This window comes from Pseudopodoces humilis, chromosome 9 (genome assembly GCF_049639895.1).
Source record: "Pseudopodoces humilis isolate 2021_Gansu_Grassland_sample_001 chromosome 9, ASM4963989v1, whole genome shotgun sequence".
In the NCBI taxonomy this organism is placed as follows: domain Eukaryota; kingdom Metazoa; phylum Chordata; class Aves; order Passeriformes; family Paridae; genus Pseudopodoces; species Pseudopodoces humilis.
The window spans coordinates 20224468-20251287 of record NC_142208.1 but is presented as its reverse complement, the minus strand read 5'-3'; the positions used below and the strand labels follow the sequence as shown (position 1 = coordinate 20251287).

General features: G+C 36.1%; 1 protein-coding gene across 5 annotated transcripts in view; it reads left to right on the top strand.

The window, feature by feature from the left end:
• Positions 1-26820, top strand: part of PLCE1 (phospholipase C epsilon 1) — a 140384-nt gene that overhangs the window by 57413 nt on the left and 56151 nt on the right. For all 5 annotated transcript variants that reach the window (XM_088059493.1, XM_088059491.1, XM_088059489.1 and 2 more), the window contains one exon: positions 5836-6127. In XM_088059493.1, the coding sequence (XP_087915619.1) occupies positions 5836-6127 (292 nt within the window). The remainder of the gene's footprint in view (positions 1-5835; positions 6128-26820) is intronic.

Below are 26820 nucleotides of genomic sequence, written 5' to 3'. Positions count from 1 at the left end.
GTTCTGCTTGGCAGGGCAGTTGTTGGCTTGCAAAGCCACCTGAAGGGTGACGTTCAAATACATCTCCAAAAGCTGTTGAGTATGAAGAAAGGCATCATAATATGTAACCCTTTATTTAATTGTATTTTACTTTAATCTGGGATGGCTGCTCATACTTTGAGAATGTTGCCTGTTAGCCAAAAATGTTGGATCATGAGATGCTGGGAGAGGATCTGAGGGAATTTGTGAGTTTGATGCCAGCTTGCAAAAGTGCCAGATAGTTGTTTTTGTGTTTGCCACTGGGAGAAACTGCAACAGTGTCATGACAAACAACAGATCAGAGAAGCTTGGGGAGAGGTAGTCCTGATTTCAGGTAGGGTAGAGCTTTCTTCTTAGTAGATATTACAGTGCTGTTTTGTATTTGGAGTGAAAATATTGTTTCATCTTCTGTTGGGCTGGACAGTTGTCAGTCTGTCACAAATTTCAGTGGTGCTACAATTTAGAAAAGCTTACAGTTGAGTATTTGTAGTCATCCACGTCATCTGGAACAATAAGTTGGGAATGGAATTTAATTGACCACAGGTTTTATCCTAAACTTTGCCCAACTTGTTATTGTAAAATACCAGAACTCAATAAGACACATAACCAAAAATTTCATCAGCTGTTATTTGGTTACAGGCTACTGAGTACCACCAAGAAGATAATGTTCTAGCACTCCAAATGTCTGACGTTTGTACTCCAAATGAAAAAACTCCAACTGAAATCACTTACCAAAATGTTTGATTTCTTGAAAGGATTTCTGAAAGCCTCACCTATTTGATTGCTGAAGTGAACAAGACTTGTCAGTGAACACAGCTAAGAAATAGTCCTGACAGAGCAGATCTTTCAGCTGTTCGCAGCATCTTTGTCAAACACAGTAAAATCTCTTGGCTTTGAGCAACCTGCACAACTGTTTGAGACATGGGCTCTGGCATGCCCTCTTGAGAATGACACATACACAGGAAGAAAGACAAACATACACACTATTCTAGGGATAAAAACCTGCATTCCGTGTTTAATGTATTTCAGTTGAAGTAGTTACAGGATTTTAGATTTTGAATTAAAGATTTGTACTTTAGCCATGATCTTGAAATATCATTAAGTAATCAGAGGGGGTATGGTCATAACCTGAATGAGATAAAGCTGAGAACATTCAAAGTACTTCAGAAAATTAACTATCAGCATTACCTGTTTTTACATTTTTATTAATATATACTCCAAAGTGTTATGGAGTGCCATTTTGGAAGGCATAAAACTGAAATATAGACCAATTGTGCCTTAATGCCTCATTCACCCAAGTTCACTTTGCCTATTAATTTCTTTCTGCCAAAGGTGGTTTTATTTTCATAGCGGACTGTGCTTGTATTCCATGCTATAGATATCCAAATTAAAAGGTAGAATAAATACATAGAAAAGCTATTGGAATGGTCCTTGGTCATGACTTCCAAGATATCACTGTCGGCTTCATTTGATCAGTGTTAGTAAGAGTTTTCTTCTGAAAAATATGGAGGGCCAAAATGAAAAATCACCATCAGAATTTCATCATTTTAATGTAATTTTTCTTGGAACAGAACAAATTTGAAAAGAGCAGCATTTCCTGTGCTGTTAATTGTGTTTAGGCTTGTATGCTCTGTGAAACCTTTGTGTTTTCAAAGGAGATACTTAAATGATCTTGAACACGTACTGTCCTGGGAGTTATTACTTGTTAATATACCATTGTGGCTTACAGGCATTTAAAAATGCTTTAAAAGCATGCAACAAATGAAGCTAGGCTGCTGTCAGCAGCCCTACATCATAGAAATGCTCTGTAGTTCAACAGCCATGAAATCAGACTGAAAAGTGTTGTACCTACTGAACACATACACACTCGTCCTACATTTCAGTATTTCATCTTGATCATTCAGGATATCTTGATAGATGTGATAGAGATGATTTGGGCAGATGCAGTGAAGTATTAAAACCTCATTACGCCCTATTTTCTCGTATTTTTATAGTGTAGTAGCAATAAGCATAATTTTTCATTACTATTCTTTGCAATGAAATTCTTGGGTACACATATTCGTCACTATTTTAATAAAGTTAGAGAAATTAAACCTGCTGCCTAATATTGGGACATTTTTAGCCTGTTCATAATTCCAGTTTCTGGGGTTCAAAACCACAGCAGCTGCTAGATGTTTGGCAATATAATAACATGCCTCCAAGTTCTAAGCTAAATACCTGAGGCAGAAGAAATATGAAAAGAGAAGCAAAAAAAGACTGCAGTAAGAGATGTATGTAAGTTCAAGTAAGAAATCACAATTATTTTTTATGAACTGCTATATCTGATATTTCCAGTATAGCAGCACCCATGAACTCCAGCTTCATTTTGGGAGAATGTGTGTTATAAACTGGGCAATAAATGGCTGCAGTGTTTAGGAGTCTACAATTTCTACACAGTAAAGCTATAGTAATGTTGTGGAGAAAAGGATATATTGCAGTTTGAAATTGTGTGATGATTACAAGTAAAAACAGGTTGAAAGAGAAAAATAAGGCTACCATAAGCTGCTTGTTCTTATAGTTGTTTTTAAAGATAGTTTTAATATCTTGATAAAATATGTCTGTTGTCACTGTAAGAAAGTTTCATTGCCTGAAGGTTATCAATAAGTTAGCTTGCAGATACCATTTTAAGTTACTAGAAACAAAACTGAGAGGCTTTTAAAAGTAAAGTTTTGATGATTTATTGCACACATTATTAAGAGCAGAATAATCTATTTTGTGTTCATGCACTTTCCAAATATGGACTTGATTGTAAAGCTACAAGGATGGAATTTAATCTTTATTTTAATGCTGATTTTCATTTTTGAGTTGGAGGACAATTTTCTCTTGTAGAAATCAGAAATATTGTACTTTGCAAGTAATTTTTATTTTCCTTTTACTTTTCCATTAAAATCTTAAAAAAAGAGGAGAAAGTGAAAACTATTGAAGTCATAGTATACTTTTATTGGAATACTGATGTATTAGTATATGGAGCTTCCTGTTTCGTCTCGTTTCTTATTTTTAAGGTGTTCATTATGGAATGTTTAATATTGCAGCATTTTTAGAGTCAGATACTGTCCTGAGTTTCTTGTGACTTACTGCTTTATATGCAGTAAGTGAGACTTGGCAGCATCAGACTGCAGATGGTTTTGAAATCTTTAATTTGATATGTAAGGCAAAAGTGAGGCTTTGGTTTTTGATGGGTAGCTTTCGGTTTAGTGCTGCATTTTACCCTTTTTGGTTCACATTAATTTTTAATTACATTAGTCATTCTTTGGTATTGGGTGGATCAATAGGATCTGGATTCTGCCAGGATGAACTGTAAACCCTGGCTTGGAATAAACTTCTTTGTCTCCCAGGCAAGATTAAGTTTCCCTAATTGTCTGGTGCAATCTGTCTGAAAGGTGGTTTCCCTTATCAGTTACCTAAGGGATTTGTTGCTATCCTGATTGTTTCAGTTCTCTTCATGGGCTGATAAGTATACACATTATAAGTCTGTATTTTTTCGTAACCTCATCTATGTGCAGCAGAGGTAACATGCTTAGAACTTTAACACATCAAAATAAACAGAATTTGGAAATGTTGTGTGATGTGCAAAGTCTTTGGAGACAGCTAGTGCCCCGAAGTCTACTTTACACAGAAGAGATTAACACCATTATTCTATGTGTAATCTCTCCAGCAAAACACTGTCGCCTATTTCTGTCAACAAATGGTTTCTTTGCTTTGGCATCTGAAAGAAATTTTAGTTGTGTAGGCAACAGAACATGCCTTTATAAGTTGCAGAACCCAATTTTAAAAATATTTTGGATGGTAACTGCAGTTTTGAGAAGTTAAATTATATTCATTAACTAAATATTTTTTTTAAACAAGCTAAAAAGACTAATTATGCCTGCTGTGTGTGACACACTTGTAATCCAAAGGTTTACTATTTCACAGTACACCTTTGAAAAGGTACTTGCAGACAGTTAGCTAAATAAAAGGTCTACACACATCTTGTCCAGGTAAGGCACACTTGAAGAGCACGTTTTCTTTCTGAATTAAGGTGATGATGTGTCTCTACTGACAGTCTAAAAGTCCATAAAACTGACAGGTAGCAAAGAAAAGAAGATAAAGATGCAGATGTAATATTTCTAGAAACTTCAGACCAAACACATTTTGGAAAATATGCAGGGAGAGGGGGAAAAAGGTAGATGCCGCAGCATTTCATGCTATAGTAGTGCAGTATAGTGTAGTATTAGTATAGTAGTGCAATAATAGTGTAGTGCATCATGGTATAGTGCATCACAGAAGATATATTTCAATGGAATTGAGCTATATATAACCATAGTCAACATGTGAAAGGTTTTTGTTTATGTTAATAAATATGTCAGTGTTCTTTTTCAGATCTCTGAATTACTAGTTAATGAATTATTATATTTTTAATATAAAATTTTACTGTTTCCCCCCAAACATGGATATTACAAAAATTAAAGCTAACAAACATCTACCTAATATATTGGATTGTATTTGATTTTCTGCAATTTGTTTACACAGATGAAAGAACCATGTCATTGTTCATCTCTTCTGTTAGTGGAGGGTCAGATCCCTCATAGAGCTGGGAGTTGGATCCCTCCTCACTTACCTGGCAGGGTAAATTCCAGTCTCAGGGCAGAAGTGGAGGGGTGTGAGATCCCTGTAACAGGAGCTGCTTCCCTCCTTGGATCAGTGGCAGGGCACGTGCGTGTCCTGTGGGCAGGGTGCGGGTGCCTCTGACATGCGGCGTGCACAGGCTGTGCAAACAGTTTCTTATCGTTTGACTGAGCACATGTGTGCTTGCTTTGTAGGACTGGCTGCAGTTTCTGCCATGTTGATGGATAGCTGTATTTTGTTTATATGTGGGAAAGGATGGCAACAAGACACAAGGCGTTAATGGAAAAAAACTGTCATGAAGCCATCAGCTCGTTTCTTCTGCACATCTAAGACTGGTTGGGAGCAACCTCATGAAAATTGTCTCAGCACCTGTCTTGGTGACAGTTATTCTGACCTTTCCCTGAGTTAATTTTTAGTTTACACTTGTAATTAAGAAGCACAGATCATTGAAACAAATTATTAATGTTAATCAGTAAGTCAGCATACAAGAATGCAAAGAATCAAGTCTCCCCTTATATACTAAATGAAGAAATTTCTTCCAGATTCTTGCTTTGATCATTAGACTCTTTAAAATAAGCAAACATTACTTAGTTGCTAAGCCACAGACTGAAGTTCATTAGTGTGTTATCACAAATACTGGAAAAAAGTACTGAACCAATATAAGATAGAGGACCTGTGCGTAGGCTGGAAGTAATGCAATAAACGTGACACCCAGAACATTTTGAAAGAGGGTTCAGAGTGATTAAAACCATTTCTATTTGCAAACCCCCACCCACTCAGCACGAAAAAGTGCCAACCCTGAGTTGATCTGGTTTTTCTGCTACTGCTACCTCTTAAGGTTTTCTGGAAGTACAACAGACCTAATAGTATTATAAACAATTTTGTGCATATTCTGTATTTTAAATGTTGATGAGGTGTATTGATGTGGGGTTGTTTTAGTCTCATGGTTATCTTTAGAATGCTTTTTAACACAGATTGAAAGCCAGAATGACTTCTTACTTAAATACCCTGTTTGGGAGCCTAACCCAAAATCCTAACAAACCAGTTTTGGGTAAGTAGATATTGCAGGTCATTGAACTTCACAAGAAGTTGGGTCGTTTGGAATTGTTTTATATTCTGTGTGTTATCCTACGCAAATGAGCTAACAGTCATCATCTTTTGCATTCTCCACAGGTCTTCAGTGCAGTGAGAGAAGAAGAGGAAGGAGCAGAAGATATTTTTGAATATATTCCTCATCTTCTGGGAAAGCTCCCAACATCTGTTACAGACTGTATATACAAAGGAGATGGTTTTTGTGTAAAACCATGTGTAACAGGTGCTTACTGTCAATATCGTGCCACTCTGCAGAGGACTGCACTCTCTAACTACATAACTGGTGCTTTACTAGAAGCAACTACATCATTAGGAGCAAGAAGTGGTCTTTTAAATATCTTCGGAGGATCAACTGGAAGAACAATGCTTAAAGGTAATGAAGTTGTTTTTTTTAATCTCTGTCCACTTAAAGTATAGGATAAGTTGCAAAGTTATTAATTTTAACCCCAGGACAACTATATAGTATTCTATAGTTTATATAGCCATCCACGAAGTTAACAGATAAAAAGGGTTTTAAGTTTTCAAATATTTTCCTTTGTGGTCACTATGTGTCATAATGAATAGCTGTCTTAGTTTAATAAAGTAAAAATGCAGCTAAACTGAAAAGCATCCTATTACAAAACAAATGCCTTTTCGGGTTTTTTTTCTCGTTGGAATATTTTGTGCTTGCATCCAAATTTAATGCCTAAGTAATTGTTTTTAGGGTGTTTCTATGTGTAGTATTTGTCATTTACCAAGTGCTCCTGCTCATGGGCTGACTTGATTCAGAGCTAGAGAAAGGAGTGAAAGGAGGCTCTACTTGGTTATTATTGTTGTCATTATACAAGTAGCTGTCAGCATAGCACTGTGCATTACTGTTGGTCTTCTCCTGGGTCCATTGTCTCTGTAATATTGGATTATTTCAAATAACTTGGGGAGTGTCTCTATGGAAAATGCCTGTTGGAAAATGGATGTTGCATACTAAACTTCCATGCTGATCATCTTCATATGTAATAATATCCTTAATAATTATATCCTTTAGTTTAGTCGGTTTTGGAAGTTAAACAGGGCCTTCTTGGTACAAATTCCATGCTTTGAAAGATGGTTTTGTACAGAACAGTACTAACATTATTGATTAATTTTTAATTAATGCCTAGAATATTTCAGAAGTTACTCAAGCATTTGGAGATTTATCATCATCTGATAAACCATAGCAAAAGGATGTAGTATCTCAGTCATACCATGGCAGAAATGCTGCATGTGGCTATTATGGCTTGCCCAAAATTTTACAGGAATATGACAATATAAGTGCAAAATCAGTATGGTTCCTTAATTAATGTGAATATTGATTTCATTTTTAACAGACAAATATGGTCATATATGTCTGTCTTATTTTTATCTCAAAAAGTGTCCCTTTCTTGTTTTAATTAGTTTCTTTCTAGGTGAATCAAAGGGCAGAGAGAGACACTAAAGTATTCTCAGAATAACAGGTACAAATGGCAAACTTGTAGCATGTGAATGAGTATCAGTAGTACCTTGAGGAACGTCGCTAAGCCTCATGCACAGTCATTGTCTGTGAGACACAGATATGTACAGTAAAGTGTCCAATTTTGGTAGGGTTTTCAGTTTTCTTTTGTTTGGTTTTTATTTGTTCTTGGGAGACAAGTGCTTAAAAAAAATAAACAGGGACATTCCTGTGACAGCTCAGAAAGCAAGGTTAGAAGAACTGAGCCATGTGCTTCAGAGCTGAGTTCTGAAACTGAAGCAGCAGCAATAGTTAGCTCAGGCTCATCAAACTGCTGATACAGCTACATCGTTTTATGGAGCCTAAGCTAGTGAGTGCACATGTGTACTCCATATTCCAGCACACTTTGCACTGGGTTGGGGGTATCTTATGGTGACAGTATTACATGGTATGGTTGGATTCTGAGCCAAGGGATATAAGACATTAAAAAAAAAGCCAAGATTTTGAACTAATTTTGCAATTCCACTGGTAGCCTGTGTAGATTGGATTTACTGTAGTGGTCTAGGCCTGATTTACTGTGCTGGTCTCTGGTGAGGAAGAGGTGTGCTGCAGCTTTAGGATACTGACATTTTCTGGATGTGGAAGCTTCCTGTTAATTTATGGTGATGTATTATATCTGAGAAATGGTAAGAGTCCTCTCTAAAAACATTTATATAGTGTTACCTAGTGATGCGGCCAAGCCATTTGCATTAGCAAGGAACCCAGCTGTATTCTGTATTCAGAGCTCTGGTCATCATTCATAAGTGTATACCTTTTTAGAAATAGTCGTGTCCATACAGATTGATAAAGAGTTTATTTTCATTTGTCAGCATCCTCTGTATGGCTGGATTTAACCTCAATAAGCTAACCTTATCTAAACCTGAGCAATTTTAATTCACATCAATAACTCTGTCATCAGATGTGATGGAGAATGTATCACAGGATGCAGAATGTCATGGGAACACTTCACTCAGTTGTTTGGAGGCATTCAAAAGGGAATATATTGATCCTGTGTGCTTTAATAGCTGCTGTTGTCTAACCCTGGTAGGTGGCACCCTCTTGCCACTCATTCCCCTACAGTGAGATGGGAAGAGAATCAGAAGGGTAACAGTGCAAAAATTCATTGAAAAATTCAGTTGAAGAGAGTTTAATAGATAAAATAAAAGCTGTGTGTGCAAGCAAAGCAAAAGAAAGAAGTAGTTCAATACCTGCAGTCAGCAGGCAGGTGTTTAGTCCTTTCCATGAAAGTAGAGCTCTGTCACATATAATGACTTCTTGGGAAGACAGGCACTGTAACTGCAAATCAGTTGTCAACTAAAGAGTAAGTATTACTGCACTTCACATGATTTTCAAGACCATTCTTAAAAAGCTTCCAAAGCAGAAGTAAATTTGTTTAATAGGACTAGTCTATATCATGAAGTCTTGAAAAGATCTCAAGGGCTGTTGAATTTGTGTTTGGAGAACCTTTTCTGGACTAGACAGCATTCCACACCTTTTTCTTTCAAAATGTTTGCAATTTTTGGAGACAGAGTTCAGCACTCTCTTGCACAGTGACAAGCCCACTACTTTAATGGGGAGTGCCTACATGAATTCAAAAGGAAGACTTCTCGAAAAATTAATGTTCTCTTTAGTTAGGGCTTTTATGTAATAGGGAATGAATATGTAATTCAGGAAATAGGGATTCTGCAAACAGCAAGTCCCTAATACTGGGACAGCCAAACCAGGATAGCCTCTTGGGTTTGTGTCTCCCTAGCACCAAGCACTTTGTGAGTTCTTTGTGTTCAGTTTTTCAGGGGTTATTTAGTGACCTGAGCAATGAACCTTGCAGTCACAAGCTCCCAACTCCAGGGAATACTTTCTAAGGTTTTGCTTGGTAGCTAAGGACCTTAAATGCTCTGAGTCCCCAGGGCTAGGATGGTTTTGTGGGCAGATCAGCTAGTGTTGTTAGTTCCACAGAAGGCTTCCAAACATACCAGACCTTCTAAGCCAGAATTCCCAGTCACATGGATCTGAGACTGGGAGTTTTCAAAAAGTCATGTAGGGCTTGCTGTGTAGGAGAGTCATGTCTTGGGCCTGGAGCAGGGTGCCTGCAAGCCCTGCTCTCTCAGATGGCTCACAGAGCTGTCAGGCCCCCGACTGAGGGGCTGCGACTCTGGTCCTGGTAGCACAGGGACAGTCTGAGACTGGATTCCCGGGAACCACAGATGCCTGGAGTTCCCACAGCTGGTCAGTGACATTCACATCCTTGTCAGCATCTTTGTTCTTACAGAGAACATAATTTTCACATATGAACACTGAAGACATTTAGGCTGCACTGTTTCAGTACCTCTGTATGTAACTCAAAGTTTTTGGTTAGTAAAAATTTTAAGTGTGTCTTTCAATGGGTTTTGGATTGAAGCCAGGTTTTTTTCATGTAGAAAGAAAATTCTGCTTCTTAGCCTGTTCTGTTTCTTACAAATTGATTGTTACAGAAGTTTGCTCACAGTTGTGAATGGGCCAAAACTTTAACTGGAATCATATTTGAAGGGCCAGTCATTGTCATTGTTCATATGGTGTTGACATTTTTGTGCAGAAAGTGAAAAAGAATCATGTCTTTCATAAAGAAGGAACTAGTGGGAGTATGTGAAAATGTTTGTACTTTACATTTGATAGAGTTATCATTTGAAAGAAATGTACCCTCCACCCCAGTTCTGTTTGTAAACTAAGATAAAGGGAAGGAAAGTGAGAAAGAGGTGCCTGAAGATGGAGCAGACTGCAAACATTTTATGTCAGTATTCTTTTCACTTTAGCATCTTCTGAAATGGATGAGTCTGATGCCACTCTCTGTGGTATAAATTGGACTACATCTTCCAGAGAAAGCTTAACCAGACTCATTAGACAGACAACAGCAGGTTTTGACCAAGAACATAAGGAAACAAATTTGTCATTAATGTGGAGGCAGACTGCATTGATCTTAAGAAAACCTGCATCATTCATCCCACAGAATTTAGTGATTACCCTTTTTTTGCGATCAGACTTTGCCATCTTCAAGACTGCACAGCAAACAGGTGCCCAAGTCACTGTGGCTTTTCTCACTGCTATTTCTTGTACCCTTTGCACAAAGTGTATTGTTACAATATTGGGAAAATTCCAGGATCCCTGAAGTTGGAGCCGTAGTCTGATAGCTGTATGTCAGAGTCATGGGTGATAACAAGGTTGAAGTGCATAGATTTAGAAAGGCCAGTATAATTTAGCTGGTGCGTTGTGTGTGTGTGTGTTTGTGTATGTTTGGGCCCAAAGGTTAAGACCATCTAGAATGCGAGATAAAGCCAAATGAGCTGAAATTGAGACCTGAAAAGACAAAAATGTGTCTTAGGCTGACAGTCTGTGGTAAGATGTGTCAGGCAATGCACTATAGGAGAGGAAATCAGATACTGCAGACAGGTCCATCTGTATGTAGATAATGTGTCTTGAGGCAAGGGTGTGAGTCAGGAAGCAAGGATTTCATGCCTGCTGTGTTGCCTCTGGGATGTAGGTCAGGAAGAGCAGGAACAAGTGCAGGTCGTCTGGTTAGGAACAGAAAGAAGAGTGACATGGCAGGAAGTACAGATCAAGGCTGAGATATCAGAAAGGAGGAGGAAGATTTTGGAGGACAGCTGTAAGTCTAGGGACACATGGGACTGTCTGGAGCTGGCTGCAATGATTGTCCCTGCAAACTGGCAGAAGGGAAAGATTACTGAGGTCAGTCTCTGGACCTGCCATCCTCTGGCCAGGCCTGGTTGCAGCAAAATAGGTCACACCAAGGGTAGTGAAGGAGAAGGGAGAAGGGCGTAATGAGGATCCTTTACAACATTAATTTAAGAAAAACTTTCTTTAATCCAACATGTTTAATATATTACAGGCGGAAAGATTTAAGTTCTGCCAGCTTAGCTTGTCTTGTCCTTACAGTTCTGTTTCCAGGAACAATAAGGCATATTACTGCAAGATAGACACATAATTATCCAGGCAGAAGATTGAAGTTAACCAGTGTGAGTAGTCTTTTATTAAAAAGTATTGAAACTATGATATTTAAGATTAAAAGAATTTAAAATATTTTCATCTGTAAAATTGCACCTTTGGATATAATAGATATCATACTCCAGGTGGATGTCTGTATGGATCTGGATGTCTTAACCTGTGTGTACAGGGCTAAGCCATTAAGAAACAGAACTGAGTTTCAGCTGATTTTATATAGATTTTGGTTCCAGTAATACCAATAATACTGTGTGACAGTTTTGTTGTGCTGTTCATCCTTTAACCTGTGTATCTGAGTCTCAACATTTAGCAATGTTTTTGTTGGGAGTCTATAGCTGTTACTTCCATCACAAGAAAAAAAGAAACATTTGAATACATAAAATGAGTCTGTGTTGTTAGAAGTTTGTTGTGAGGAAGGTAATAAAGGACATGCTGATGTCTATGAATGAAGGGTGAGAGAGCAGAAGTTTGTGCAAAGTGATGTCATTTTTATAATCAAATTTATTGGTTTTTTATGATGACTACTCTTCAGAAAAAAATCAAATGGGATTCTGAGTGCAGATAGTTAATCCCTGAACTGCTTATTATTGTTTGTTATTTCAAAGGTCTGAACATTTGTTGAATGGACCTTGTAAAAGTAGTGTCCATGGGAACTTTTAAAGTGTAGAATGAAACTTTTTTGGTATGTTTATGTTAGCATGTCAATCATGAGCAGAAAACCCCAAGGACTAAAGCAACAAGATGACTCAAAAGTCATCTTTTGAAGCTTTGGTTTTAGGAAACAAACCAGGAGAGAAAATCAAGTTATGTAGGGTAATGCTGTTTTATTTCTCTCCAAACACTATTTTTTTTTTGCTAAACTCTTAAGAATTAGTGTACAGTTTAATTAGCAGATCAAAGACATTCAGGTTTTTTTCCTTTGGGTTTTCAGATATTTGCTTTTATAACTAGTGAAAAATACTTTAATATTGACCCTATAATGATGAGAAATGTTTAATTTGATGGTTCATTTTGTATATTTGTAGTGAAATAGCATTAATAAAATTTCTGTTTATAAATAAAATGGATTTTAAAGTTTTCTATTGCATCTTCATGGGCATCCTTATGTTATCATATTTAGCATGAATTTTTTTGAAAATCTAAGTGTCCTAGTTTCAAGCTGGAAGTTGGAAACAACACTAAATTGTCATTCTTCCAGTTAAGAAAGAGTATGCTTGTGTTGTCAATAAAAAAATAATGGTGTGTTGGCCAGGTCCCATGGTCATTATTCAGCAGAGATTTTTCAGACAAGACATATATTCACCATATAAACAAAGTGTCTCTGAGTGTACTGCTCACATTCCAGTTCTGCACAGACCTCTCTCAGACTTCCTGGGGAAATGGAGAAAGCTTTCTTGTTGCAGCATATTGCTTTTCAGTCTTGTGTACTCTAGCAAATTTCATGACTAACTTTTCAGTGATTTAGTCCTACTGCTTGTAAAAAGTGGTGTAAACTGTGTGTAGACAAGGGTAAGGTTAGAATGAGAAAAGGAGTGATAAAAGTACCAGAGTCAGGTACTGACTATGGGGTGAAGGGTTTGGTTTCTACTTAATTTCTGAACATAGATGCAATCTGTGAGCTATGCTGTCTTTTTAATTCCCCCTATTTGTAATTTCTTCATGGTTAATCACATTTCTGGAAGCCTCAGGGAGGTTTTCCTCTACTTTGCCTCTCAAAGAAACTTTTTTGGATGGTTGCCTAAGTCACAGCCCGTTCTCCCATTAAAACTAATGCTATTGCCTTTTACTAGTTATCAGCGCTGGGAGCATAATAGCTGTAAAGGTAGAGCATTTGTTAATAAAGAAACCCACATTGTGGTTTTTGTAATGCTTCGGATGAAGTTTCCTAAAACAAAGTAATTCCATTACTTTTGGCCTGTTTAAACAGCATTGATATAAATATAACTTGTCCAAAAGCCTGAGTGTAGGGTAACTTATTTCTTAATATATTTAAAGACAAAAATCCAGCAGAATTAAAATCACTCTTGTTTATAACTCTGCTGTCAAAATCAAACGCTTTTAGTCTTAGCAGGATGTATGCTCATCCTTAATTTCTAAACTTCCTTCCATTTGAATCCGAGTGTTTCAGCTTTTATCTGGGGAGGTGGGAAACCTGACCTTTCAGTGAGCCAGCCAAATGCATGTCTTCTTCATGGCTTACACAAGGCATGTCAGTTATGCATTTTGCCACAGTTTGTAGCTTTAAACTGAGCAGCTGTTGCCTGACTGTTAGTTTGGACAAGTGCAGCGTGGAGACTTTTTGTGGTACTGAAAGTACCTGCTCTTCTGGCATTTTAAGAGGAATCTAAGATTCAATGGAAGGTACATTTGCTGGTAAGATTTGCCCTTCTGTGGCCAGTAGTACTGAGTTCATACAGGAAGTTAAATCAAAGTGATAGTTTTATTTCCAGAGAAGTAAACTGGGTGACGGTTTTCTAATCGTATGTTAGATCTATAATGGCTGCATTTAATAGTAGTGCTGCAAGGACACAAAACTGTTTCTAGGTGGAAAATGAAGGAAGGATTTAATATAAGCAATATGAAATAATGTCATAACTGTGTATTTTGTATTTCAGTGTATTTGAAATGGAATGCAGTATTTCAAGTAATTTAGGCAAATTGCTTTACATTTATTTGGTTCACATTGCAACTATTTCGATGTTAAATTATGTTGTGGGACATTCCTTTGTTTCTTATTCTACAAAAAACAAGTGTCTGTTACAAAATTGCTGGACAAAATAGGAATTTCAGTACTTTAAAAAGTACTATAACAAGGTAAGTATTTTTTTCCTAAAGTATGTAAATTACTCAAATATTACAAGTTAGTAACACGTTTTTTGATTGTAAATACATTGCTGCTTTTTTCTTTAGTGAGCTTTTCTTCCTATTCTTTCAGTATACAAAAGTTTATAACTTGCAACTAATACTTGTTTTGTGGTTGCTTAAGGGAGTCTACTTTTTTTTTTCCTTTCTGAATGACGTGTATGCATAGCAGCATGTAAAAGCAATGTTTTACTCCTAACTGGTCATAAAGAAACACCTATATTTTCATGTTTTTTTTAAAGTGGCATCTATAACTTGAATGAAGATTCATAATATTTTACTCCATGAAAGGAATGTCTTTTATGTTCTAACTCTCCCATTTCCCTAATCTGGCTGTTAGCTAAAGGCTATGACAATCATTCACTGTTCAATGTGATAGCACCCCATTGCAGTAGGAAGGTTGTCTTGGCTGTCAACACCATTATTCTCACCTCAGTGATTTGGACAGCACAGAAAAAAGCACCCTGATATCAAGTGTATCTGTATTAATTGCAAAATGGTGGTGGTTTTGATGTCTCTGTTCAGTCAGTGATAACACATCTGAGATACCTACAAGTATTACAAGAAAGGGAGTGAAATTTATTTTAGTTAATTTCAACTCAGACCCTGCCTTTTGGATGTTTTGTAATGTTTTTAGCTTTGATTTGAGGCAGAATGGTATAAGCATTTTTCTAAAAATTAAGCTGATATGAGGATTTTTCTTACGGCATAATTGTTTTAGCTTTCAAGAGGATTCATATTGACATAGTTTTCAAATGTTTAAGTATTTGCTTTTGAAATACTAGTTATGTATATAAAAGCATTGCTACATATTTTAGTAATTCTGAAATAAGTAATTTGCCAGGAAGATTTATCAAGCACAAACTGAAAATTTTTCAAAGCAACGTTTCAAAGCAACAGTAGAAGAACTAGGTTACAATTTGATGCTAAAAGTACCTGTAATTTTTTCTTGAGCTTAATTTTAAGGTCTTTGCACAACTCTACAGTAATTGCATATTTTTATCTACATTTCCCACAGACTCAGTGTGACAGATTTCATGAATTCACTTTCAATTTTCCTTTTAAGTGTTGAGATCTTCTAGGAAAGGAATAGATCTGATGTTGCTGCATTAGGTCTCCTCTCTTTGCCCCCATCCACAGGCTGGAGTGGTGTCTTCTGAGAGCATTTTTTTTTGAGGGGGGAAAAAGAATTCTCAATCTGGAAAAGCTATTGCTTCAAATGCCTTTTATTATATTAGCCTTAGAGAAGATTTGATCTGGAGTTGTTCACCTGTATTTCCTCGTTCAAATTTAAGTTTCGAAGCTTCGCCGAGAAACACAGCAAAATGGTCCTGTGGAGGGCCAGAAGTTGGACTGGATGATCCTTGTTGTTCTTTCCAACTCAATAAGTGATTCTGTGAAAAATTTCTTTAACATGCAGAGTATGTTATTGAGGTATCATAACTCTTTTAAAAGCAGAGTAGTTACTGACGTATCATAAATATGCATAACATATTCTAAAACATATACAATCTTTTCAAATAAATTGCTCTTCTTATGAGTTTCTAGAATTTTCAAGTTGGAATTCAGAAGTATTCAGAATTGAAACATCATTAATCTTTGGGACTTGATTCTGAAAATAGCTATACCTAAAAAGAATGCATTTGCCATATTTGCTGAGAAGAGTTAGGTCTGTTCTTGTGTTGGTGTAGGCACTTGGCTGATAAAATGTAATTAACATTTTAGAAACTTACTTGTGGCATCATACTTGAAAGCACCATGAAATAGTTCTGTTATTATTTAAGTGTCTTGAATTTGAAAAAAAAAAGAACCTTAAAAATAGAATTTTCTTCTAGTCTGTAATTGCCATGAAGTAGAAGGAATAAAATTAAATCATATAGTTCATGTCTACTTCATAAGTACAGTATTTGTGAATATAAAACCTCCTAATAACTACTAACAAACCTTTTAAATATGCACTGAGCACATAAAAAGAAGAGGTGCTGCTTCAGGTACTGGTTATCTTGAAGATGGTGGTAGGATTTGCATGCAAGGTCAGTGTTTGGGAGAAACGTTTTCAGGTATTTTCCATAACCATATGTAGAATGAATTTCTCTAAAAAAGACATAAAGGAAAAATGAAAAGTAGATGTTGATTTCTTGTTTGCAAAGATAGAACTAGAACTGTGTCAATAAGTAGGATTTCTGTTTGCTTCCAAACCCACAAAATATTATACTTCCTTTTGTTCAAAAGAAACAGAGAGATCCTTCAAAAACCAAAACTTTTTTTGAACATCAAATATTGGAAAATATTTCAGAAAGCTTGAGAAGGAAAAAAAGGTTTAGTGATTGCATGGATGATGGTGCATCAAATCTGAAAACAGGAGGGCAGTAACAAAATGTTTGGGAAAGTAAGAAAGCTCATAGAATTGCAAAGCCTAATGTCAGTGGAGACATTTAACTGGTCTGACATCCTTCTAAGTTGTCTCTGTTCTAAGCTCAGTAGTCAAAAGGCAACTGTGCTACTGTACAGCCTTCTGAAGAAGCCTGAGAACTATCATGCACATGCACAGCTTTTCCCAGTGGTCACTGACACTCTTAGACAAAGAAGGGTGGCACTTCTACTTTGTTTTTGTCTGTCATCAAGGACCAACAATTTGTTCGTGTTATGCATTTTTTCTGCTGGATTTAATTATTTTAAATCTGATACATTTCCCCTGTTGGAATGTGCTTACATATCTACTACAGTCAAGCCTCCTCTCAATTCACTTTATTGAAGTTATACATTTTTGATCTAAATCTCTGGGTCTCTCTATTCAGGCCTAGAATAGTTTTATAGCTCTCTTTGCATACTCTGTGGTTTGTCTGTGTCTTTAAAAAATACAGGAAAGATAACTGTGTATTATTGGTGTCATCCATGGTCTATGTGGGGGAGCCTGTTTATACCAGCACCACCTCCTAAAAGCTCAGAGAAAAAATTATATTTTAGCATGCCATTGTATTTCTTCAGAAGCATGCCATTAACTTTAGGAAAGCAAAACTCCTTTTCATACGCAGGATTTGCTGTTCTTATGTCTAGAATATTTCCTATTTCCAATAGATCTATAATGAATACTCTAACTTGACTACTTGCTTTTCTGTTAAAGTCAGGTTTGATGGTAAAATGCTTAACTGCCATGTAACAGTTTTGGGATAATTTGGGTTGGTAGGGACTGTACTGGTCTTAAAGACAAATGTGCTTTATTTTCCCTGTTGTCTTATTTTCTTGGTATATAAATAATATTGTTGACATGGTTGGCCCTAACTCCATTTAAAACCTTAGTTGCATTAGAGGTTACAGTAGCACCACAAGGAAGGAAGAAAAGTGTTAATTTTTGCTATGTACTTTTACAGAAGGAATTAATTGCATTTGAAGTCTTCAGCTTAAGAGAGATTTCCTAAATCTGAGGAAAGTACTAGTTTGAGTTTGTTTTCAGATGGTAAAATTACTAGCTTTCAAAGTTTTCCTGGTAGGAAAAGACTGCAAACACCCCTTCTAATATAATCTTCTAAAGCTTAATGACAAAGACACAATTCATTAAGGAGTCTTGTGACTGTTTAGAACAGCTTTTATGTAGCAAGTGTACTAATCCTGTGAAAGCCAAATGTAATAAATACTTTCATTTTTTTACAGGATAGCTAGTTTCAGCAGTATAATACATACAGCTATACTCTGTTTGCTTGAACACAATCTTGTATAAAGGTATCTTTGTTAATTTACCTTAGGATGCCCAAATGACTTAAATTAAACAAAAAGAATTATAGAAAATAGTTGCTTATAGAAGGGCTTAGTCTAAGCAGAATTATAGCAATTTACTAGTGAAGTTGTAAAAAAGCTTGCAAAGATGAATAAGTACTTAGAGATTTATATTTGAGGTAGGAAGAAGTAAGTAATATTGAGGCAAGTCACAGATGTTGAGATTGTTTAGATCTCTATTATGAAGTTAAGTTTGATTTAATACTTTGTGTAGTCTATTGTTTTACTTCTTTTGGCTTCCAGACATGCGGCTGCCCTGTTCTCTGCTGTCTGCTGTAGTCCACTAATCCCTCTCTGGCTTAAACTCCTGCGTCGTAGAACAGATTACAGTTCTGAGGCTAAATCACACAGGCTCCTCCACTCTGTAATTTAAAAACATATGAAAGAAAGAATCAAAAATCTTTTCAGGTTTGACTTTTTGGCAATTCTTGTTATTGTGATGAGATTTTTTTCATTAAGCTACATAATCTTTTTGCTGTCTCAGTACTGCAGATTCTTAGACTTAAGAGTTTTATTAAGCTTATCAACATTTCCACTGCTAGCTCACCTGGCCATGTCTGTACTGCATAGCAGTCCTGGCTCTCTCTAAAGTGGTGAGGTAGCCCACGGTGCCATTGGTCCTTCAGTCCTTGGTGTAGCCACTGAAAGTATATGACTCTGCATTTGTTATGTTCTGTATGTCTGTGGAAGGACTTTGATTATATTGACCTGAGTTTTGCTGTGTATTTCTCTTTACCACTTTAAAATGCCTCTCAGCATCCTTTGAGTTGAGCTTCTGGCAACAGCCTTTGTGATTCCAGAAACCTTGCTAAGAATAGCAGGCTAGTAGCAATACTTTCTTAAAAGAAAAATTGGTGTGATATAATACTTATGTAACATCATGATCATCCCACTTACCATGATAGGAAGTTGTAAATTCATGTTAATCCCTTATAAAAATAGCATATGAATTTTCCTTAGCTTCCCATCAGCTTCCTCATGAGAAAAATCAGCTTGTTAAGGATGCAGGCTGTTTACAACCCTTTTGAAAATTTTCTGGTAATTGGCATAATTAGGTGTTTGCATTGAAAGATACCTTTCAAAATTACCTTTTAAAATTTGGAAATTGCATTCTAGAGTGAGGAATAGCTTCTTTCATTTAATTCTGTAAACTCATTACAGAATCCTTTTCTTCACTCAGTAAATTTAGCAGTGGTAATTGGACTTTGCCAAACAGGTATTGTACTGCACTGGAAACTTGCATTCAAATTGCAAATAAGAAAAAATGTGAGTCTAAGAGGATTGCTGCTATTCTAGGTAGAAAGATTGTTTTTACTCTTCCTGAATTACAAGGGGAAGTAGTTTGCAGAAGCAAGAGCTGAATTACTTCCCTTCTGAAAAAAAAAACAACAATATGGCAATAATTTTACTTTATTTCTCTGTAGTTAAAGACTTTCCTTTTTTCAGGCTGGCTTCTTCAGTTGTATTTTAACCCTACAGGAAAAATGCTACTTTGACATATTGTGCATTTACAATACATATTCACCAATGAACTTGAGAAAAGATTGTGTCTGAGGGAAGAGAAAAAGAACATAAACTAACACACACTAAAGTAAGCAATAAACATGTATTAGGACAGCCATCTGTGTTTTGCCTGCATGGATCTCTTTGCATGTTGTGGATTGTAGTTTCTATCCATGAAGCACTTTCCAATTGAATTTAACTACCTACATTGGCTGACTCATCTAGAGGTTCCCATAGCTTTCATCTGCTGTGTGTCTCCAACTGCTTGTTTCTTTCATATTGGAGGATCTATGTGGAAGAAACATCTTACGATACTGTGAATTTTTTTCCTTCCTTTAAAGTATCTATTAAGTAACATAACTTCTGTCCTGAGAGCACTCAACCCAGGATACTTACCCCAAAGTACTGTATTTCTCAGAAATGGCTATTAATACTAGCTTTGAAGATAGTACACTTTTAATTACAACCACAAGGAAAAAAAATGTAAATAATATGTAGAATACAGCAGTCTAAAACAGTTCAGTTGAAAGGGACCTACACATCATCTAGTCCAACTGCAATAGCTAGCCTTAATTCTTTTAAACTAAAATTTAATAGTTTGTGCTTGTTTTTATCCAGGAATACACATAAGGATTACAGCAAGGATGTCAGCTGTGATTTTACCCCTGTGTTTCTGTGTGGTGTAAACGGGACACAGATGATATTTTTGTTGGCAGATGCCTAAGGAGGAGTAGCACAGCTCTGGCTGTGTTGGGGTAGAGTGGAGATAGCTGACCACCGTGACTGCTCTGCAGGATGTGTGAGAAGAGCCATGGATTTGCAGCACAGAATTCCCAGTGGCTGCAAGTTACTGATTAGGTCTGTAAGCCATTAATGTCATCACCATAATATGTCATCATCAGTTAATGGCATTTTCATTTTTACATCTGAAATATCTCCCTCTCTTTTTGACCCAGTTTCAGTGAATACTTTTAGTATGTCTTAAAATACTTTTAAGCAGTTTCTTTGATAATTAAGTGTGAGTGCTGAATGGTTGTGAATTATGAGTATTGGCTTTGCCCTTCACTGTGTTATGTAATCCATCAATGTATTTCCAGTTCATAATTTTCCTCCATTTTTGGCATCTTTTTCAATTAATGTCCTTGGTTCACTCATTTATTCTTGTGTGAGAGAATAATTTCATATTTTCCTCTACATTGTGAATTTTGAACTAGGAAATAGAATTACTGCAGTATTTCATTTTAGCAGGATAGAACTCACTGTTCTTATTAACTGTTTGTTAAGTATCTATAAATGATGGTGCTGTCTTTAACAGCACTTTGAAAGGCCATATTGTTCTTATTAGATTCTTCCTGCTGTACACTGCTAACAAAAAACTATTATCACAACAGTTTTGTGGTGTTCCATTACAGGTTTTTCACTGATGCCTTAATAAATCATGCAGTTTTCTCTAATGTGTCTTAGGGAATTTCTATGTGTATGTTTTTGTTTAAATACAGGTGTAATTCCTCAATTTTGTTTTTGTTAAAAATCTAAAAGTCTTAGATATCAAATTAAATTGTAACTACTAGAATGAATCTCCTATTTATAAAATGTTATCATCAGGGAATATTCAGAGCGCACAGAAGAGTCACTAATAGAATCCTCACCAAAACTAGGTGTAGATTCTGTAAGTGCTTCAGTTATGTAGTGGTTGAATTTATATTATTCAAAGTGAAATATAAAGTAAGTGAAAAAGGTTCCTTAGCAGATCATACAAAGGTATTTTGTACACAGGTGCACAATCAACAGTACCTGCTGTTAGTTGTTCTATTCTCTATCCATTTTCTGTGAAATAGTTATGTAGAGGACAGGTCTCAAACAAACTAGTGTTAGGAGCAGATTCTGTTTAGGTAAGTGCTGAAAGCAGGCCAGAATGATGAAAACTCTGAATGTTTTTCAAGTGTATTCCATTAATTTAAAATTCTTTCATGGCTAAGCTTCAGGGATTAAATCAAGAACATCTAATCAAGTGTGGTTTTTACTAGATGTGGCTTGGATTAATTTTGTTCCAACAATCAGTAAGAATAATAACCAAGACACCTTATGCAGCAGATTTGCCTGCTCTACTCTTTGGTCTATGTGGAAAATCCAGTAGCATGTCTCATGCACCGGATTGTCTTTCCTTTGAAGATTCAAAGGGCAAGAAAAATGAATTTTAAGTATTGTACACTTATCAGATCTTACTTAATTCTCATGTTATTCTTTTACATAATTATACTTAAAATTAAGTTCTCATATTGTACTGCTAACACCAATGGCAGTTTTAGTTCTTTGCTTCACTTGATATGACACTGAGCCCATAGGTACCTTGAAGGACTATATTTAATGATTGTTTTCCAGTTGAAATAGTTTTCATTTGAATAGTTATTTGAACTTGGGCATTCCTGTGCAGTATTTGGGAAACTGGACCAGATGGGAGCAGACCATTCCTCTTTCCCACCTATCCTTGAAGGCTCACTGTCACATATAACCTGGTGTTCAGGATAAGACCAAAGAAAGGAAGATGATGCTTTTTACAAATTGTATTTCTGAGGATCTTAAAGATAAAAATGAGTTTTAATTTGCACTTGTGGTAATTTTTAAAAGTTGTGCAGCAAGGTGCAAACTGGAACAGATCTTTAATTAAATGCAGGGGTTGCTGATGTCCAGTGCACTCAGGCTAGAAAGGAATGCCTTGAGGCTGAGGCTCTGAAACACTGAAATACCTGTTTTTGTAGTTTTACAGTTATTTATATTATGAATGCTGTATTTTGCTGCAGCTACAGTTTATACAGTCTTTGAAAATTAAGAAGTTCCTTAAACAAGAAAAAAGAAAATATAGAAAATCAGAATCATAAGCCCTTGCTTTAATGGCTACCTAACTTTACATCTTTTTTTCAACATTCTTCTTTTCCATAGGTGTGTGTATATATAGTCTCAAATTACACTTTTGTTTGCATTTTCTCCCATACTCACTGATTTATAAGAGAATTCTTTCATTCTTAAAATTGAAAAGCTTCTGCATTACATAAATGGAAAAAAATAGAAATAAGATTAATTTTTACTGTCTTGATCAAAATACTCAAATATTGGAGCTTGTCTTGAGATTCTTGCACTCTGTGTAATCACTGGATATTTCTCCATTGCAGCATTGACTCAAAGTTGTATGCATTGTAATTTAATTTTGAACAGAAGGTCCTGCTTTGATTTTGGACATGCTTTGTATCAGTTTTGGGAGGTGAGGTTAAACCATGAGTTCTGCTTTAACTCAAGCAGTAACAAATTCATTTTGCAGTGAGAATTGTACAGTTCTTTTTCTACAACACTCTTTTCTTCCAAAGTAAACTCATAAATGCTCCCTTTTGACCATTTTGTTCTTATGGGCTGGAATTTATCTGGTAATTTACATGTACATTTGTTTAGCATTTGAACTTAACATTCCATATGCTATGCTGTATTTATATCCAGATCTTAAAAGGTCTTGAGTACAGATAGTGCACAGAGAACCCTCCTGCTGGTGTGTCACTCAAGTCAAAGTCCTGTTAATCTACCACTATGACAGCCTTTACAAGAAAGATCTATGAAATTTATGTGAAAGGAATATTTCTGAAATCATTCAGGAGTGTTTCAGAGGAGGGGATTCGTTAGATGGGATTTCATTGCAGGAAAATAATGAAAAACCTGAAAACACTTAAACAGCAAGTGTCGTGGTGTCGTATCAACCTCTTTCCAGCCTTTTCACTTATCTGTTACACTGTGATATAAAGGTGTAGATTTAGAAGATCAGTCATTAAGGCCCAGAATCCCTTTACCCAGCCTTCCTGGTGATAGTTGCTTTAGAGGCAACAAAATCTTGTGTCTGGTCTTGCACAGTGCATGCTGCAGCATGCCACAGCAAGACAGATGGCATATTGGTATCAAACAGCTTTTGAGAAATAATTTTCAACCAATCAACCAGACATTCACAGGCTATTTACCAAATTATAATTAAACCTTCTTCTGGCAGGTGTTCTGAAATCAGGATATAGTTTCATGAGTTACAGAGGTAGGTGAAGGTCCCCTAAAATAGCACATTGCAAGTGGCGCGTAGCCACACGTGTAGACTGGAAGCAATAAAGCTGCTTCCTGACTAAACATGTAGATGGCAGATCCCTTCAGACTTCTAGCAGCACCACTGATTCATCTCTCCATAGTACCTAGATGTCTATGTTCAGCTAAACCCTGTGTAACACGGGGTACCCTTTGTAGCTGAGCTATCCATTTGCTACCCTGCTAGCCTCAGGGTCATTTGTTAAGGCACTGCCTTCAAAGCCTATTATTTCAGGTGCAGGAGAAGTGTTTAATGGCTGGGGTTAACACACAAAAACCGCATTGATTCTAATGTGGATATTCTGGAGCCATTGCTAGTTGTACTTCTCTGCATGAGGATGCAGTCTCAGTTCTTTTCTAGCTGCCCTGAAAATGGAAAGGAATTGGAAAATCAGCATCAAATTGGATAAATTGTGTCCTGAAATCTTCTGACTTTGCAAAGTCAAAATTAATGTTAACACTGCTACTCATTGCATCTTTTTTCTTGGGAGTTAACAGCCAGACGAAAACCCAGTGGATGTATTTATTATGGACAGGTCTGTGATTCCTTTTATCAGATGTAGCCAACCTGCATACAGAGGGGAAATGGTTGGTTAAATGTGTTGACAGTATATGGTAATTCAGAGACAAGCAGCCAAGTTCTCTTGAACGCTCCAAAATATTTCCATGAATGACTCAGGCTAGTGGAGTGGTAAAAGCCTTTGGATACACTTCCAGAAATCTGAGCAGCAGTGTGGATGTAATTACAGGGCAGCATAGCTGTACACTAGGGATGATGGGAGGCGGACATGACAGTTCAGGTGTGGTGAAATCATGGTGGTGCTTTGAATTCCTTTCATGTATTATGTCAGTGCTCGTATTTCATGGAGATTTCACAGGATATTCTGAGTTGGAAGGGACCTGGAAGGATCATTGAGTCCAGCTCTTAAGTGAATGGCCTATACAGGGATTGAGCACATGACTTTGGTGTTAATAGCACATGCTCCAGCCAACTGGGCTAGTATCAGTATATCTAGCTTAAAACCAGGATCTTCTAATCCATCCATAAACAGAGTTTTACTAGGTTTCTTCTACTTCTGAAAAATGTAAGGAATGCTATGTAATTGTTAAGTCAAAGTTAATATATTAATACTTCATGTTAATATATTATCTACTTCATGTTGATAATATTTAAATCAACTTTACAATCTGAATGAATGTTTTGTTGTGCACAGGTTTTACCCTGTGAAAATGTTTACCCAACTTTTGCAGTTAAAGAGAAAAAGAATTCTTTCCCTTGCATGAAATGAAAAGCACATTTCATGCTTTTCTATGCATGAAATATGCATCTCAACTGTCCTAATAATTATGTTGCTTTTTTAGACAAATTAGTTTCAAGTCAGAAATTATATAGGTAGGTTGTATCTCTAACTTCACAGTACTTTCAGTTTTTTTTTCTGGGATTTCACATGATTGGTGCTATGATTGCAAAATGAAAAGTGTATTCAGTCTGGTTTTCAAAATTGAATTCTTTGCCAGTTCCTAAAGCAATAAGTGATTTTAGGAGTTAGTGACTGTTGTTAGGATCATTCCATATCTTTCTTTTTACTGATTTTCACTATGCAGTCAGTTAATGAGTCAGGATTTTGTGGTATATAATGTAATTTAATTCAGTTACACTTCAACATGCTAGTTACCTTTTAAAAAAAATCCTCTCCAGAGGTTTCATCCATCTGTTCAACAATAAAATCTCAGCCTCAGTAGAAATATTTGTGTGCTACATTTTTAGGGTCTTCTATTTCCAGCAAAATTCTTTTCTAGAGGTGATTTCTACTTTTTTCCTTTTCTCTTTGTACTGTAGAAACTATTGCTTTTTTTACCTGGCCCAATGTGGTAACTTGCTGCTGCTCTTGAAGAGATCACCTTCTCCAAAGTCTTGCTATTACTATGATTGAATTAAACTCAAAGCAGGAATTCTTGAACTAGCTGTGCAGTTTGCTGTTTCTATTCCAAACCTGAAAAGGATCCTGTGCCCTCAGAGTGTATCAATAATCTTACTTGGTCTAATTAAAAAAAATAATTTTCTCTACAGACCCTAGCTCATCTTCCTCAGGTTATGTCTGTTTTCTGCTTGCTGATGCTTAGGTCATAATGAACTCTGGTTTTATTTAGTGCAAGTACCCTGTAGATCAGAGCTCCCCTGCTAATAATAATTTCCAATGTGTGCTGATAGGCTGTTTTAGGAGGTATCCCATATTGCTAGAGTTAGGTATATGGAGAGAACCTGTGAGTCTTCTCATTCTTTGATTACTTGACTCATAAGCAAATTTAAAGACAAAACAGATCTATTGATTTTCAGTGGTTTCTACAGTGAAATTAAACTTGAACTTGACCCTGTTCTGTGTCAAGCTTCTCAGTAAGTTAAATATCAGGCTCTTTAATATTGGAATGAGTTGTTTGCAGTCAAAATTGGTAGTGGCGAATTCATTAAGGGAGAGAGAGATATTTTTAATTAGATAGAAGAGAAACAGGAAATTAACAAAAGCTTGTTGGTTTGGTTATTACAGTATCGAGGTACGTTGCATCCAAGGGACAGCAAAGCAATTCTATTGCAGTTTTGCTGATCTTTACTGATCTTTAATTGAACGGATGTTCAATTAAACTGTCGTATATTGCATAGGTGGCTTCTGCTTGGGGGAGCTTTTATTGTATTTTTCCTCCTTTTTGAACAGAACAGTTCTGCATTTTATATATTGACAGCTGTTCATCTGTGGCTATTTCTTAGCTGTTTTTTCTGTGATCAGTTTTTATTTTCTCACTGTACACATAATCCAGATGTTCTCTTAGAGCATATGAGCAATTTGGAGGATATCTGTAGCATAGCTTACTAAAAAGGCTTCTATTATAATCCATTTATTGCACGTATTTTAATACCAGCAGAGAAAAATAACCCTCTAAGATTTTTTTATACTTTCAGTTGCATTAGTATAATGTCATGGAAGCAAAGTCTATAACCATCTAAGTTAAAAGATGTTATAATAGGTTGAATAATTACTTTTTTTCTTACAGCTATTGAAATCCATCTTTTGCTTTAGAACACAGTTTGTCATGATCACAATATCTTCACCAATAGTCTTCTAAAGAGTTAGCATGTTGTTAGTGATAATAATTTTCACTTTTCTGCTTTAAAACTGTTCTTTGAATGCAGAGAGAACACTTTTTTTATCAAAGTAAGTGTAGAAAGAAAAGGACTGAGAAATAAAACTAAGACAGAAATCCAGTTATTGAATCTTGCAGTTCATCAAACTTTGTTGAAAGCAGATTTTCATATTCTAGGCAGGCTTACTCTATTGAGATTGCAT